Source organism: Aotus nancymaae, unplaced genomic scaffold (genome assembly GCF_030222135.1).
Source record: "Aotus nancymaae isolate 86718 unplaced genomic scaffold, 86718_ANA_hifiasm-v0.15.2.pri h1tg000029l, whole genome shotgun sequence".
Classification (NCBI taxonomy): domain Eukaryota; kingdom Metazoa; phylum Chordata; class Mammalia; order Primates; family Aotidae; genus Aotus; species Aotus nancymaae.
The window spans coordinates 23,983,961-24,001,361 of NW_026988442.1; the positions used below are offsets into that span (position 1 = coordinate 23,983,961).

The window sequence follows — 17,401 nt, forward strand, 5'->3', positions numbered from 1 at the left end:
GCAGATTTTGTTGCCGGCTTGTCTCTCCAGATTTATGTGTCCACTCTGACCATCACTGGAGCATATCTGGAGGAGTGGGCTGTTCTCCTCCACAGGGAGGTAGGGGAAAGGAGGGGGTCTGGAAACCCCTCCTGGAGGGAAGGGCCCCATCGGGTCCCAGGCCAGCCTCAGAGGAGAGGTTGAGGTCAGCTAGCTGAGGTCAGCCTGCCACCCCGCTTCCTTCTGTGTCTTGGAGCCACACGGCCAGTATCAGGCTGCAGCTCCAGCTGAGGCCTGGAAGCTTGTGGTCAGCTCAGCTAGAGCGAGGAGGCAGCCGCTGGGCATTGCCTGTGGTCAGCTCAGCAAGTGTTCGACTGCCCCTGCCGTCCAGTCACTGTGTGACTTTGGGCATGTCACCTTCCCTCTCCCGGCTTCTGTATCTTCTACAAAACGGGCTTCATTCCCCCAGGCCTGGTGGCTGGCCAGCTTTTAGGCCTGTCTGAGGACCACAAGAGGAGCTCAAGGCAAAAACGCCCTGGAGATGCTAAACAAGTTGCTGCCGCAGGAGGCAGAGTGTCCAGAGTGTCGTGTGTCCCCAGGAGGATCACTGCCCGGCCCTGGCTGCTCCCTGCCCCCATCACTTTTTCAAAGACTAGGAACTGTGTGCTCCTGAGGCAGAGGCCAAGCCCCTGAACTGGGTGTCCCAAAGACAAGACCACCTCCAGCTCTGGAACCAGAAAAATCTGGGCTCAAATCGGGCATGGATCCTTCCAACCTGTGTGAACATGGCAAGGCAGTTTCCTCTCTGAGTCTCAGTTTCCTCTTCTGTAAGATGGGAATACATAATAGTGTCTGTCTCCCAGGGCTGGCCAGAGGATAAAGATAAGGTGCCTGGGTGCTGAGCCCTGGTAAAGGGTCCTGGCCCCAACATGGGTCATCTCAAGGGCTCTGAGCATCTGTAAGCAGGGTCCCCAGTATTCCTTGCTGGAGTTTGAAGTGTTCTGAATTAGGGTTATGTGACGCTGTCCTCCAAAGTGTTTTGGGTACATCCTGGGCTGGTGGTTCAAAGGCTCAAAGGATATTTCTCCCTCACCCACTCCCTACCCCAATGCAGCAGCGGCCCCGGGGGCTCCTTGTTCATTAGAGGCCCCAGTAGACACTTCAACATGTGTGGCTCTGGCCGGAGTCGTCCAGCACACCTGGACCATAAGCCCATGCCTCTGCTTTACTGCAAGCAGTGTGATGACACCAGGAAGCCACTTGTCCTCTCTAAGTCTCAGTGTCCTCACCTGTGGAATGGAGGTGCTCAGCTGACCTCAGAGGGGAGATGATAGAGCTGACAGCCCCCAGCCCATCCTGCCCCTGAAGTGGGCGCTCCTTCCCCAGTCTCCTGCTGAACAGCCAGGAGCGTGGGGTCAGCTCTCCCTGGGGGTCGGGGGAGGAGAGGCTGAGGGAGAAAGGGCACCTATGCAGCTTAACAATTATCGCCATCTCCAGGAATAATTCACCAAGTGGAGGGGGACCGCACTCCTGGGGACACCCGGGAGTCTGAGATGGCAGGAATGAGACGTGGCAGTGTCTGCTTGTGCACGAAGCCTGGAAGTCCTCTGCTCCGAGAGTTTTCTTCTGCAGAAAAGTTTTATTTCACAAACACTGATATAGTGCTTACCACATGGCAAGCACTTCACATACACATATGAGAATTCACCGAATCCCCATAACAAACCTAGGAGAATGTCATGTTCCCCATTTTACAAGTGAAGACACAAAGGCATAGAGAAGTAAATGAACACAGCCAACGTCACATGGCTAAAAAGTGGGCAGGCTGGGATTGAACCCTGGGCAGAAGACCTTCAGGGGCTGTGGTTACCTACAGCGCATGGCCCTCTCCAGGTCTTAACTGGATGACCCCGAGGAATACAAGGTCTGATTCAGGATTTCTATGAATACATGTGTGTGTCTGTATGTAGGTGTACATGTGTGTATATGTGTGGACTATGTGTATGTGTGTATATGTATGTGTGCACACACGTGTATATATGTGTTTGTTGATATGTGTATGTGTGCATATTGTGTCTTCATGTGTGTATGTTGTGTGCACATTTGTGTGTGCACATTTGTGTGTAGACTATGTGTCTGTGTGTGCACATGTGTGTGACTGTGTGTGTTCATGTGTGTGTGGACTGTGTGGGTGTGTGCATGTGTGTGTGGGTGTGTGTGGACTCTGTGGTGTGTGTGTGGTATGTGGTGTGTGTCTGCATGTGTGTGGACTGTGGTATATGTGCCTGTGTGTGTGCACGCATGTGTGCACCTGTGTGTGCATGTGCGTGTGGACTGTATGGTGTGTGTGGTTGTGTGTGGACTGTGTAGTGTATGTGGACTGTGGTGTGTGTATGTGACTGTGTGGTGTGTGTCTGTGTGCATATGTGTGGACTGTGTGGTGTGTGTGTGTGGACTGGTATGTGTTTGTGTGTGTGCATGTGTATGTGACTGTGTGGTGTGTGTCTGTGCTTGTGCATAGCGTGTGTGTGTCTGCGGACTGTGTGGTGTATGTGGACTGTGGTATGTGTTTATGTGTTTGTGCGCATGTGTATGTGACTGTGTGGTGTGTGTCTGTGTGCATGTGTGTGGACTGTGTGGTGCGTGTGTGTGTGCGCTTGTGTGTGACGTGTGTGTATGTGGCGTGTGTGTGTGTACTGTGTGGTGTATGTGGACTGTGGTGCATTTTCCTGTGTGTGCGTGCATGTGTACGTGACTGTGTGATGTGTGTCTGTGTGCATGTGTGTGGACTGTGTGGTGTGTGTGTGTGTGCTTGTGTGTGGCGTGTGTGTGTGGACTGTGTGGCACACACACTTGCGTTTTTCCGGGGGCTGACCCATTGCATTTGTTATCTTCTCCAAAGGGGTCTATCTTTGGCGAAAGATTTGCTGACAAAAAGGGGGTTCAGCTGCTGCTATTTTTTAAACTTTGGAAACAGACCAGTCAAACTGCTCCCTTTTATGGTTAGAGAAACTGAGGCCCAGAAGAAATTGAAGCAAGGAGAAGAAGTTGCCCAAGTTTACAGGCGAGTTAGTGACAGCATCAGCACTAGTGCCCAGGACTCCTGGCACCCAGCCCGAGATCCTCTTTGCCACCTGCCTCTTTGGCCCCCCTCACATTTGTGTAGATGCAGTAGCTTTTGCCTGTGGGATGAGAGGGATGGGAGCCATGTCCAGACCCTCCCAGGAGGCCACATGAGTGAGTGTTCTCGGCCCAAGTCTTTCCTGTTCTCCAGAGAATTTGCGGGGCCCCTGGGCACGCAGCTGAGATCCACCCAGCCTTGGTGGTCACTGGGTGAGAACTGAGGGACAGGACCTGGTTCTGGGGAGAATGTTTCTCCCTTCCGCAGTCCCCTCCCCAGTTAGGAGCAGGCTCTCATCCTGGAAGGTGGCCAGGTTTTCATGCCTGCCTAGAGACAGCTGGGGCACGTGGCCTCCACCACAGGGAGATGCACACCCTCAAAATCAGCTCTGTGAAGTCACCACCAGCCCCAATTTACAGGTGTGAAACTGAAGCTCCAAAAGTCAGGAGGTCCCTGAGCAGGGAGGCGATGGAGTGGGAACAGCCCCCGGATGTCTGAGGCCGAAGCCCTGGAGAGATCCCCAAAGGGCTCCCTTAGATGCCTGCCTTTCTGTTCTTCCTGAAGCCTCACTTCCTTCTCTCCTGCCACAGACACGTCCCCGTCAGAAGGCACCAACCTCAACGTGCCCAACAGCCTGGGTGTCAGTGCCCTGTGTGCCATCTGCGGGGACCGGGCCACAGGCAAACACTACGGAGCCTCGAGCTGTGACGGCTGCAAGGGCTTCTTCCGGAGGAGCGTGCGGAAGAACCATATGTACTCCTGCAGGTGAGGAGCCTCAGTTTCTCCAGCTGGGAAATGGGCACACTTGGGCTCATGTCCCCAAGGTCTGTCTTCTCCCCGAGTGGGTCCCAGAGACAGCTACCCTTCAGGGCTTTCAAGGCTCTTCAGGTTTTGTAGACTTTGTAAATCCAAAGAGGGCATCTATTCTAGGAACCACATTTACTGATGATCATCAAGCTACTGGCCACCCTTTATCAAGCTCTTATCCAATGCCAGGCACCATACTAAGGCTTCGTGTGTATTTAACCATCCCCTTAAGCCCATTGTCATTTTTCCCATTCCACGAGGCCTCAGTAGATGAACCCATCTTCCCGTCTGGTGCTTTTTCTGGGACAAATAGGAGATTGAGCCCTACCTACCCCAAGGGCTTCCACCAACCCCAAAGTCTACCCAAGGCCCTGGAGAGCCCTCTTTCGAAAGCATCTCCTGTTCTGGGTAATCACAATAATAAAATCATGGCAACTGTCAACTGTGAGCCCTTGTCATGTGCAGATACTGTGCCCCACCGGTGCATGACTTCATTTCACCTGCCAACACCCCTGTGAGATGGTTACTGTCGTTATCCCATTTTATAGAGGAGGAAGCTGTGGCTTGGAGGGCTAGGCATCTGCCCAGGGTCAACCAGCCTGAGTCCATGGCAGAGCCAGGGTTGACACTCAGGTCCCCATCCATCAGCACTGTGTGACTCGGCCTCTGCTTCCTATCCCCCTCCAGAGAGAGGCTTATGTGAACCAAGCATTAACTCTGACCATAACCAGGAGCCTGCTATGGGTTCCGGGCTTTTATAGGATGTGGTGGAAATAGCAGGGCTCTGGTACTCGAGAGGTCAAGTTTCCCAACTCAGCTCTAACCTCAACCAGCAGAGTCACCCAGGACCACACGTTGCCTCTCTGAGCCTCAGTTTCCCCTTGTTTAGCAGGAGAGGACTGGAGTCTTAGGTCGTAGCACCTCTCCAGCTCCTGGTGGGTTCAAGGGAGAAGTCCTGGGATGAAGGGATGGCAGCACTGAGGCTGGCGGTCCACTGGATAGCCAGGGCCCTAGTTCCGTCCTAAGAGGAGGAAGTTGTGTCTTCTCCATCCAACCATCCCAAGCCCTCCCCAGATTTAGCCGGCAGTGCGTGGTGGACAAAGACAAGAGGAACCAGTGCCGCTACTGCAGGCTCAAGAAGTGCTTCCGGGCTGGCATGAAGAAGGAAGGTGAGCCTCGGCCCCCTCCCCACTGCCCCGCCTGCACCCACAGCTCCCCGACAGCCATTTACAACTGTAGCCACACTTTATGACTCAGTGCCAGGCCCCAGCGTGACTGGCTAATGGCCGAGAAGAGGGAGCGCCTGGAAATCTGACCATAGGGAGCGGCTGGGCTTGGTCTTGAGAAAGATTCAGAGAGATAAGCTCCCACTCTTGGCTCTTCAGGCTCCCAGCAACCACCACCCCTGCCTGCCTGCCTGTCTGTGCCACCACAAGGCAGCCACGTTGGGTGTTTGTTTTTTTAAATATAATATTTCGAACATTAGGGCAAGCATAGAGAATGACATTGCAAACATCTGCGAACTCACCACCCCAACTTCACAAAGAGGACAACCAGGAGAGCCCAATTCCTGAACTTCTATGCCAGGGACAAGCACCCCAATTCCCTTACTATTCATCCATGGGTATCAGGCAATTTCCAAAATCTTCACATTCTAGAAAATTGGAACAAGGCTGAGCGCAGTTGCTCATGACTGTAATCCCAGCACTTTGGAAGGCCGAGGCGGGTGGATCACAAGGTCAGAAGTTTGAGACCAGCCTGGCCAACATAGTGAAACCCTGTCTCTATTAAAAATACAAAAAATTAGCCGGGAGTGGTGGTATGCGCCTGTAATCCCAGCTACTCAGGAGGCTGAGGCAGGAGAATCGTGTGAACCCAGGAGGCAGAGGTTGCCGTGAGCCGAGATTGTGCCACTGCATTCCAGCCCGGGGGACAGTGAGAGACTCCATCTCAAAAAAAAAAAAAAAAAGAGAGAAAGTGGAAACAAGACCCCAGAACCATCCTGGACGAAAGAGGGCGAGAAGACCAGAGCACAACATTTATTAAGGTCTTGCCAGGCCTCCTGCTACCAGGAGGTATCAGTCACTGGGCTGGGCTTTTTCCACACTTCAATGGGCTGGGTTCCTTTCGTTTTCGTGACAACCCTATGTGGGAAAACGTCATGAAAATGAAATGAACCCAGCCCATTGAACCTATTACAATTCCTCCCGTTTCGTGGATGAAGGAACTGAGGCCCACAATTTTTAAACAACTTGCCTAGGGTCCCAGAACTGATGCTTGGAAGGTCTGAGGTTGAACCCAGAGCTTTGTGCTGCTTGGACCACATGTGGCTGCTGGTTACTTTATGCCCTCCAGATCCCAGGGATGTTTAAAATTGCATTCAGCCCGTTGCCAGTGAGCCAAGATTGTGCCACTGCACTCCAGCCTGGGCAACAAAAGCAAAACTTCATCTTAAAAAAAATAAATTGCTTTCAGCCCAAGCAAGGGAAGCAGAAATTTTTTTTTTTGGAGATGGAGTCTTGCTCTGTCACCCAGACTGGAGTGCAGTGGCAAGATCTTGGCTCACTGCAACCTCCACCTCCCAGTTCAAGCAATTCTCCTGCCTCAGCCTCCTGAGTAGCTGGGATTACAGGCATGTACCACCACACCCAGCTAATTTTTGCATTTTTTTAGTAGAGACAGGGTTTTACCATGTTGGTCAGGCCCCCTGGTCTCGAACTCCTGACCTCGTGATCCGCCCACCTCAGCCTCCTAAAGTGCTGGGAATACAGGCGTGAGCCACTGCACCTGGCCACAAAAATCTTTTAACTGCTTTAAACTAACTTAAGGCCAGGCTCAGTGGCCCACACCTGTAATCCCAGTACGTTGGGAGGCTGAGGTGGGTGGATCATTTGAGGTCAGGAGTTTGAGAACAGCCTGACCAACATGGTAAAACTCTGTCTCTACTAAAAATACAAAAAAATTATCTGGGCATGGTGGTGCATGCCTGTAGTCCCAGCTACTCAAGAGGCTGAGGCAGGAGAATTGCTTGAACCCAGGAGGCAGAGGTTGCAGTGAGCTGAGATCATGCCACTGCACTCCAGACTGGGCAACAGAACAAGACTTTCTCTCTCTCAAAAAAAAAAAAGTAACTTGAGTTTATTTTCCAATCTGTTCATTTCCTGCTCCTCTAAACACAACGCTTCTCAGCTCTGTGACCAGCCCCAGACCTTTGCTTCTAGCCCACAGCCAAACCTTGGCCTAGTCCTGCTATTTTTGTACAAACACCCCCCACTCCCCAGCACATCCCAGAAGCAGGAACCTAGGACCCAGCTTGCTCCGGGGCCCACTGAGAAGGAGGGGAGGGGAGGCTTTGGTAGCCTCTCTTTCCCCTGCATCTGCTCCTGGCCCCCTGTTTTCTCTCCCCTCCCTTGGAAATACCTTCTATGTCTCATCCTTATAGGACCTTAGTTTGAGTTCATGAGCTGTCTTGGAAAATCTGGGCTCGCTGAGCCCGATGCAGGAGCGGGTGGTCCCCAAGGCCTGCTCTAAACACTGCAGTTCTAACATGTAGACCTCAGTGGTGTTCCAAGAGCAAGAGGGGCTTTTTCAAGCTGCAAATACTCCTTCTTCTCCCCAACCCAGTTTTCAATGGGGTTGAGCCTCTCTCATCCACTTCAGCTTCCACTTTGTGGACTGAGAAAAGTAATGAATGAGAACATGATGCACGTGTGAACATTTGGAGGCAAGAAAACGATTGAGAACTACAGTCTAAGGTTCTGACATTTCTGTGGTTGTAATAGTCCGCGATTCCATTATCCCCAAAGCCTGGGATTTTAGGTACTATGATTGCTCATAGGTGTCATCCAGAGGGCACTGGTTTGAGAGGAGGACTCTCACAATGGAGGTTCAGGTCTGTGACGGGCAGGTGGGAGAGGAGTTGGCAGCCCTCCTGAGTGGATGGCTACCCACCTCCACTGCGTGTGGCCCGGTCCTGCGTGTGGTCGGTTGTTACAAATAATGTCTCTTATTTAGACATCCAGAGTCATTTTCACTTGTGTAATTTAGGGACATTTCTGTCCCTTCTGGGCTCCAGTTTTCTCATCTATAAAATGAAGACATTGGATGGTGAACCCTTCAGCCCTATGAGTCTCGATCCTCACTCCCCACCTACCTGCACAAGTTCACACTGCCCACTAGGGTGAGTGTGTTTGTTCCCTGGTCCGATCTCGGCTCACTGCAACCTCTACCTCCTGGGTTCAAGTGATTCTCCTGCCTCAGCCTCCCAAGCAGCTAGTATTACAGGCGTGTGCTACCACGCCTGGCTAATTTTGTATTTTTAGTAGAGATGGGATTTCACCATATTGGCCAGGCTGGTCTTGAACCCCTGACCTCAGGTGATCCTCCCACCTCGGCCTCCCAAAGTGCTGGGATTACACTGCGCCCAGCCCCTGGCTCTCTCTTGAGCTGCTGCAAAACTAGCAAACCTCTTACCAGGCTCCTGGAAGGGGGATGAGAGCGTCAGACCGTTCAGCCTTAGCTCAGCCTTGAAAATAGCTGCTTGCTTCCTGGCCCAGGGAAACTGACATGCTGGCTGGAGGATAGGAGAGTTGGCTGATGGCAAGTGAGTATGGGTTAGTCAATGTTGTTTACATGCCTGAGTTACCTGGAAGATCATGACACATGCAGTCACTTGGTTGTTTTGAGAACGGGCCAGATTGGCAAAGTGCTCAGTTGCCACTGTGGTGAAGCCGTGGGAAGTGAGGATATTCCTAGCTCCACCTAAGTCTTCTGGGCCCCACCACTCCTTCTCAGCCTGCCGGGAAGCTCCCGAAGTCAAAAGAAAGTCCTGGTGGAAGTGTCACTGACCAGGAGAATTGGGACAAGTTTTCATTTCTTTTTCTTGATAACCTTAGGAGAATTTGGGGACTAAAACCCAAAAATAGTCCCTGAGAACCAGAAAATGTAAGCTGGGAAGGTAGGATTTTGAGACCAGCTGAGTCTATAAGAGGTCATCAAATCTGCCTGCTCCCCAACTTTACAGAAAAGGACACTGAGGCCAGAGAGGTGAGGTGACTGGTCAGGGATGGAGTCAGGTCTAGAACTCAGGCTCCCCAGATCTGAGCAGACACCAAGCTCCCTGGAGTGAAACTTGCAGTGATCAGTGTAGGAAGTACATTTCTTTTCTTTTCTTTTCTTTTCTTTTTTTTCTTCCACAAGTAGAATCTCTTAAGGAGGTACATTTCTTGATCTGGATTGCTGAAACTTTCTCTCGACCACAGAGAGGGGCTCCAGGTCTCATGGGCCTGTAAGTCTCTGCCAGAGGATAGTCCACCATGGCTGGAAGGGGCTCCCTGGAGGGACAAAGACTCCAGGAACAACCCCGGGGGGTCAATGGGCCAACAGCAGTCCAAGAATTCTTTCCTGTAACCCAAAGCCAGGGGGACCGACACCTGCCTGGGCTTCAGCTGTCAGGCCTAGGACAAATACCCAGCTCCTGACATCAAAAACCCAGCCCAGAAAGCAGACCCAGGGTTGCAGGAGGTGAGCGTTGGTGATGGGCCAGAGGCCGTCTGATGGGACCTTCCTCGGAAGCCCCGGCCCTGCTCCTCACCAGTTTTCAATGGGATTGAGCCTGTCTCATCCAACTTCAACTACCCAAGAGTTCTCTGGGAAGACACGCTCATCTCCTCTCTGCCTCTGCCCAGGTCGGTTAATATTCAATAGAAGTTACATTAGGTCCCCGACCCTGCTAATACTGAGCAAACATTTGGAAAACATCATTCCGTGACTGAGCTCGCGCCGGGCACTGATAACGCCCGCCTAACCTTGAGGAGCCCTATTCGCAGCTGCTGACAGCAGCCCTTTCATTCCGCCCGCCGGCCACTCGGCGCCCTGGTGGGTGGGTGCAGGCGCTGGCAGGAGGCTACCATGGGAGGGGTGTGGGGGACGGGGCGGACAGCCTGGGCAGGGGAGCCGTGCTCTGAGCTGGCCCCATGCACGTGGTGGGTCTGAGAGGAGGTGGCTTGCCTCTGGACTTATGTTCTATCCCACTGACTCCCCAGCTCCGTGCAGATGATTCAACTTATATTCTCTGATTTTAACAATGTGTCAACATCAAGAGAAAGTTGAATCTCGGGGTGTCAATGTTCCCTGGAGAAATAGGGGGCTTATAAGAATGAGAGTTTATGACTAAGCTTGGTGCCTCACACCTGTAATCCCAGCATTTTGTGGGGCTGAGTGGATCACTTGAAGCCAGGAGTTCGAGACCAGTCTGGGCAACATAATGAGACCCTCATCTGTCTCAAAAAAAAAAAATTATCCAGGCATGATGGCACACACCTGTAATCCCAGCTATTCGGGAGGCTGAGGCAGGGGGATCACTTAAGCCAAGGAGGTTGAGGCTGCAGTGAGCTATGATCGTGCCACTGCCCTCCAGCCTGGGCAACAGAATGAGACCCTGTCTCGGAAAAAAAACTGAATTAGAGCTTGTCTCCTCCAACGCCTTCTTTCTCTCACTGCACAAGTATTTACTGAGCACCTACTTTGTACCAGGCTCTGTTCTGGTGGCTGGGACTATAGCAGTGAACTAGAGGGATGGAGTTTTGACCTTCTGAAGCTTTCCTTCTCAGAAAGAGACAGATGGTAAAGGAAGTAACAAATAATTCTACAATAAGTCCCTCGAAGAAAAACAAACCACAGTGGGGCAGGGCCAGGGTTGGGGGTATGCTGTGTTAGACAGGGTGGCCGGAGAGGGTGTCTGAAGGGCCACATTTGCACAGAGGCAGGAGTGAAATGAAGACACAGCAGCGCTGTGCGGGAAAGGGAATCCCAGGCAGTGACAACTGCAGCCCAGCAATGTGCGGATGTATCCAGGCAGGAGGCGGGTTTTCCGGGACAGAGTGGGTGGGAGGAAGCCCATAAAAGTGGCAATCAGAGAGGAGAGGAAGGACCTTGAGGACTTGTGAGGTTGGAAGGCACTGGTTTTGAGCAGCAGGGGACATGACTTGGATGTTTGAATGGATCCCTCTGTCTCTGAGAGGAACACAGACTGCAGGCGCAAGGCAGAAGCAGAGCCCAGGAGGAGGTGGCTGTAATCCGAGAGACAGTCGCCAGGAGCAGGGAGGGAGCAGTGGGTCTGTTTGTCATGATCACTGACAGCACTGGGGTGTGAGGGGAAGCCGAGGAAGGCGCCCAGGCTTGAGGGACTGGAAAAACCAACTGCCGGTCCCTGAGATGAGACAGAGTGCAGGGAGCTGGCTGGGAGAGAAATGCCTACAGGTAGGGAAACTGAGGCCCAGAGAGAGGCTGTGATTGCCACGGGCACCCAGAGTGGCAGGTTCCAGACAGGACGCCAGACCTCATGCAGCTTCGTGCTCCCTCCTTTCCCAATCAGCCAAACCTCATTCCACAGTGAAGCCTCTTGGACTCCAAGGGCTATCCCGTCCACTGTTGGGACGGTAGAAGGATCATCTTCTATCTCAGGCCAGGACTGACCCAGATGGGGGCGGGCAGTGGAGCCTGGGGCCCCAGTGAACAGTGCCCGGAACAGAGCAGTGGTGGGAGGGAGGGAAGCGCCTGGCCTTGCTGACGCTGGGAAGGTTAGTGTGGAGTACAGGTAGCTTCTGCGGATGGACAAAATCATCAGGGCAGTTGGAGCCCTCAGATCCCCTTGTTCAGGAATCCCCAGGCCGGCTCCGTGTCGCCCAGAGCAATTTGTTTTGCTTGCCTTACTCACTTTCATTTGGAAAGAAAGGGACCGTTTTGTAGACCAGAGCTTGAACATCTTTAATCTGGTCAGATCCCCTCCTCAATGCTCAAGACCCATTTTAAGCCCATAGCTCAGTCATCACTGGCTTGCATGCCCGTGATGATGGGTAGATCACTCCTGTAGCCTCTCCATTGTGTGTGGGGCAGCTCGGATATGCGGAAAGTTCTTCCACCAGCTGAGTTAGAGCCCGTCTCCCCTCATTCCACATGCTGATGTGGATCTGTCTTCTGGACGCCCCCGCCTCCTGTTCCCACTCCTCATCAGTCACAGACACCCCCACCCCCTCACTCCACCCCTGCTCTCCCTGCTCACCTCTCTCTGCCTCCTCACAGCTGTTCAAAATGAGCGGGACCGGATCAGTACTCGAAGGTCAAGCTATGAGGACAGCAGCCTGCCCTCCATCAACGCGCTCCTGCAGGCAGAGGTCCTGTCCCGACAGGTACCAGGGTGCCCCTGCTGCCCACCCAGGGATCCCCCACACTACAGAGGAGCTTACCTCCTCCACCTCCGTTCTCCCCAGTCAGGCCCTGGAGCGGCTGATGAGAGGGCCCTCAGATATTACAGAAGGGACACTGAGTCCAGTGTCACATGACCCAGTTAGCAGCAAAGGCGGAACTCGAAGCTGGCGCCCTGGGGTACTTTCTAGTTCACTGTGCTGCCTGCCTCCCACAGGCCAAGCAGAGTCTTCACGTTCACTGGGGGCCTGCAATCAGCTCAGCCCCGAGAGAACAGAGCAGTGGGTCATGCACAGAGGTGGCAAAGTGGGGCCCAGCCCATCCCTTGCTGTGTGACCTCGGGCAAGTCACAGCACCTCTCTGAGCCATGGTTGCCTCGTTGTCAGATGAGGATGACCATTTTTTGCCCTGCTTCTCCTCTAAGGCTGAGAGACTCCTTGGAGCTCTAAAGCTGTTAGAGGAGGAGGCAGGGGGAAGGTAGCAAGTGAAGACCCAGAGGGAGCCCCTCTCCCTCATCCCTGCCTCCTCCCTCCCGCCGTTGTTCCCTCGAGCTTCCTTCGGAGCTGGAAGGTACCCACTGTCCAGCTTCCTCCCAACACCTGACTCCAGGGAGGGGGCTCTATTCCAGGGGCAGAGAGTGCAGGAGGGCCCAAACACCTCCAGCATTTTCTTCCCTGTATCTCTCGAAGATCACCTCCCCTGTCTCCGGGATCAATGGCGACATTCGAGCTAAGAAGATCGCCAGCATCGCAGATGTGTGTGAGTCCATGAAGGAGCAGCTGCTGGTTCTCGTGGAGTGGGCCAAGTACATCCCAGCTTTCTGCGAGCTCCCCCTAGACGACCAGGTGAGGGTGGGCGTGGATAGTGGGCAGTAGTGGGCACCGGGCAGCCAGGATGCGGCTGGCTCACCTGGGATACGGCTGCGGACTGGCTTGATTTTATTTAACAAAATGCGTAGTGCACATATGTGTCTGAAACTTGAAATCACCTTGCAAATATTAACTCAGTTAGCTCCTCCAACAACTCTATGAGGTAGATACGAAGGGACTATTATTACAGCCATCTTATAGGCGAGGAAATTGGGGCACAGAGAGGTTAAGCAACCTGCTCAAGGTCACTAGATACTGTCCAGCACAGCTGGGATTAGAACCCCGGCAGGGAAGCTCCAAAGTCCAAGCTCCTAAACCATTGCACCATGCGGCACTCCCAGGGGGATGTTGACAGGAACCCTGGGACAGGGATCAGGAGATTTTGGTTTAAGCTCTGGCTCTAAGACTGGTTGTCTGGGTAATCCTGGGCAGATTACTTCTCTCTCAGGCTCAGTGTTCTCTTATCTGCCAAGTGGAAATGGTAATAGCCACTTCAGAGTGTGGTCGGGAGGACTGAGGACATTACTGCCTGAAAAGTGCAAAATTAAGGTAATGGAGCGAGCTGCACCGTGGCTGAACCACAGCCGCTCTCCCTAAACATGGTTTCTTCCTTGTTTCCCAACAAAGCAGTTGAACTCCACGTCATAGTTCCCACCATACTTTTTTTGGAATACTAAAACATCCCTGGGGGAAGAAAGGGTTGAAGAAGGTGGCGTGTGTCTGAGGACAGGTGAATTTCAGAGATGCCACCTACGAAGCTCCTGCCCAGAGCACGCCTTGTTTCCTGTTGGAAAGAGGAGCTGGGCTGGGCCACCTCCCCGGCTTCGGAGAAAGCCTCTGGTGCATTCGCTTACCTGTTTTGCACCTTTGCATAAGACACTGACAATGCGTACCGGCCTGTGAAAGCTTCTGAGAAGCCTCGTCCAGGCAGTTGTTTGACTTCACAGACACCAGGGCTTCCCAAACTCCCAAGGCCCCAAGATCCTCCTGGAACACCTATTAAACCTGCACATTGGGACACTGTGAAAACGCTGGTTTGGCTGGTCCCCAGCCTCATGCAGAGGCTGGACCCGAGGCCCTCTTCAGTGACTCCTCCCTCTGTTAGCAGAATCGACGGGGCAAGGATCTTGGACAATCAGCCCCTACCCTCTCCCCTGCTCCTTGTGCTCTGGCCCCAGTCCCCTCTGCTGGAGTCTCCACATTAATGTTTAATCCCTCCTGTTCCTTCTCAGGGGCTTAGCAGGGCAACAAGATACCCCCAACTTGAGCAATTGTTAACCTCGATTTCCCACCCAAACCTCCCTGGCTGGGGCTCAGAGCATTCTCAGAGAGCAATGATGGGTGGCCAGTAGCACAGGACAATCATTAACACACCACCCTGACCTCCCGGCCCACCCCCAGAACAGCTGCCATGTCAAGGGGTTGAACCTGGGACCAGAAGGGTTCTCAGCTCCCCATTCCTGGTGTATGAGGAGCCCAGTTTGCCCAATGCAGGTGGGGCACCCCGGGGAAAGTCAGGGGCATTGTCCTCCAAAGGGCCCCCCAATTCTGTTGACATTGCCCCAGGAACTAGATTCCCAGTTTGTGTGCTTCTTGGGGCTGGATACAATTGGAGAAAGAGATCGGGGCTTAGAGAGATAAAGCAATTTGCCTGATGTCACAGAGCAAGTTAGCCCCAGAGCTGGAACTCAAATCCAGGTCTTCTGCCTCACGGCGTGAAGGCCGCTCGGGTGACTGATGAAAGCCTTGCACAGTGCCTGGCGCGGGAGGCGCTCGGCAGTCAGCATCCTTGGCCTCCCTCCATGCCAGTCATGGAAAGTGGGTTTCACCTCCCAGGCAGTTTCCTCTTTTTCTGTTTTCCTCACAAGCTTCTAACCATGGAAAATAGAAGGGGCGAGCACAAGTGGCTGCCCAGGAGCAGCTAGAGCGAGAGAGGAAGTCAGCTTGTTTGCTCATTCATTCATTTCCCCTTTCCTTCCTTCCTTCATTCAAATATTTATTGGAGGCTTATTTTGTGCCAAGTACCTTCAGGCAAATCTCTTTTTCCCTCTAACAATTTCACCTCCTTAGAGGCCTTCTCTGACCTCCCCATCTGACGTAGCCATTCTCGCCCCATTGCTGCCATCATCCTTTCTACTCCCCTCCCTCCCTTCTTCCCTTGCTCCCACTTTTCCTCCTTCTTTCCTTCCTCCCTCTCCTTCCTTCTTTCCTTTGTGTTGTGATCATCCTCTGTCCTGTGCACTTATTTGTTCTAAATTATCTGTTCCACCCCCTCCCCTATAAAATGTGAGTTCCATGAGACTAGAGACCTTGTCTCTCATTTTTAAACATTGTGCCTCCATTGTCTTAAAAACTGTCCGGGATTTAGTAGGCGTTTAGGATTTGATAACTGAAAGAATGGACAATCAAATGAATGAACAAACAAAGGTATTTTAACCTTCTGGTTTGGCTTGCTATAGAACTTTCAGACTCCCTAACCCAACCCTGAAGATAAGATCCTTGAGGCTACTGGTCCAGCATTTTCCTTTGGTCCTTAGGTAAGCACAAAAGCAGATGGCTCTCAGTGGGCTGGCTCTGTCCTTCGTGAGCTTGCTGGGCCCCTAAGACTCCAGTCTTTGAAGTCTTGCCTTGTACATCAAGCTGATTCTCTGCCAGGGACCAGTGCTCATACCTTTGCCTTGAGAAGGACCAGCCCTGAGACCCAACATCCACTTCCATGTTCTTGTAATGCCCTCTCTGCATCCTGGAGTCCTGCAGTGTCGAGTGGGCATATCCCCGGAGGGATCTGCCAGACCAGCGATTTCCCCAACAGAATTACGCTTCTGAGTCAACTGAGGCGCTTACTAAACACAGATCCCTGGACCCACCCTAAACATACAGAATCAGGATCAGAATCTCAGGGCCTAAGAATCTGTACTTTCAGGCCGGGTACAGTGGCTCACACCTGTAATCCCAACACTTTAGGAGGCTGAGTTGGGTGGATCACCTGAGGTCAGGAGTTCGAGATCAGCCTGGCCAATATAGTGAAACCCTGTCTCTACTAAAAATAAAAATTAAAAAAAAATGGCCAAGCATGGTGGTGTGCACCTGTAGTCTCAGCTGCTTGGGAGGCTTAGGCACAAGAATCACTTGAACCTGGGAGGCGGAGGTTGCAGTGAGCCGAGATCACGCCACTGAACTCTAGCCTGGGCAACAGAGTGAGACTCTGTCTCAAAAAAAAAAAAAAGAAAGAATCTGTATGTCTACAAAGCACTCTTCATAATTCCCCATAGCTGGCCCATGGGTAGGAATTTGGAACCCACAGTTTTGAAACATTTTGGGATCATAGACCCTTTTGAGAATCTCAAAAAAGAGAAAAAAACACACAGAATTTTGCTTACCCTTTCATCAGCACACAGAAGGCGGCCAGTGTGAAGCAGCTTCTTGCCCAAGGACACGGCAGTTCAAGGGCAGAGTCAGCGTGAGGTCTCTCTGCTCTGAGCACACATTCTTTCCCCTTCCAGGTTTCTAGTTTTATGGGCAGTCGTTTTATGATGCCCATTTCACAGTTCAGGCAGGTAGAGGCAGAGGGGAACATTAAGCTGACTTGCCCAACGTCATTGAGTTAGCTACGGGCAGCCTTCCCAAGGGTGCAGATGCCAGACACGGTTCCTTTTCTCTTTCAGGTGGCCCTGCTCAGAGCCCATGCTGGCGAGCACCTGCTGCTCGGAGCCACCAAGCGATCCATGGTGTTCAAGGACGTGCTGCTCCTAGGTGAGGAGCCTGTCTGCCCTGGCCAGGGTTCTGTGGAGGACGTGCCTAGCATGGCACTCACCCAGCAAGGAGATTCACATGGTGGCATGCAGGGGCAAGGGAGACTGGTCAGGAGTGGCCCTGTCCTCAGGCTTGCAAATGGAGGATTCCAGGACTCAGTTCTCAACCGGATACGCCACTCAGATGCAAGGAAACATGGACGCAAGGCATCAAATTCCCAGCATTAAAGTCGGAGCACAATCAGGGTTGTCCCTGGAATTACCTGTGCATCTTTTTTTTTTTTTTTAAAGACAGAGTCTTGCTCTATCACTCAGGCTGGAGTGCAATGGTGTGATCTCGGCTCACTTCAGCCTCCGCCTGCCGGGTTCAAGCAATTCTCCTGCCTCTCACTCTCTGGAGTAGCTGGGACTACAGGCACATACCACCACACCCAGAAAATTTTTGTATTTTTAGTAGAGACAGGGTTTCACCATGTTAGCCAGGCTGGTCTCAAACTCCTGGCCTCAAATGATCCACCTGCCTCAGTCTCCCAAAGTGCTGGGATTGCAGGCGTGAGCCACCGCACCCAGCCTACCTGTGCATTCTGATGTTCTTTCTGGAGTAGGAGCAAGAGGTGGTCAGGAACGGCACAAAGCCCCAGCCCATGTCACCTGGGCCTTCATGGCAT

The 17,401-nt window shown here is 52.6% G+C and overlaps 1 protein-coding gene across 8 annotated transcripts in view; it reads left to right on the forward strand.

Moving 5' to 3' along the window:
- The window catches only part of HNF4A (hepatocyte nuclear factor 4 alpha), a 74,018-nt gene that overhangs the window by 44,761 nt on the left and 11,856 nt on the right, over positions 1-17,401 (forward strand). For 7 of the 8 annotated variants that reach the window (XM_021669094.2, XM_064382461.1, XM_064382462.1 and 4 more), the window contains exons 2-6: positions 3,691-3,865; positions 4,982-5,076; positions 11,990-12,096; positions 12,802-12,957; positions 16,647-16,734. In XM_021669094.2, coding sequence (XP_021524769.1) covers positions 3,691-3,865; positions 4,982-5,076; positions 11,990-12,096; positions 12,802-12,957; positions 16,647-16,734 — 621 coding nt within the window. Of the gene's footprint in view, positions 1-2,049; positions 3,044-3,690; positions 3,866-4,981; positions 5,077-11,989; positions 12,097-12,801; positions 12,958-16,646; positions 16,735-17,401 lie in introns of those variants that run through there. The other variant, XM_064382463.1, reaches the window with a different exon arrangement.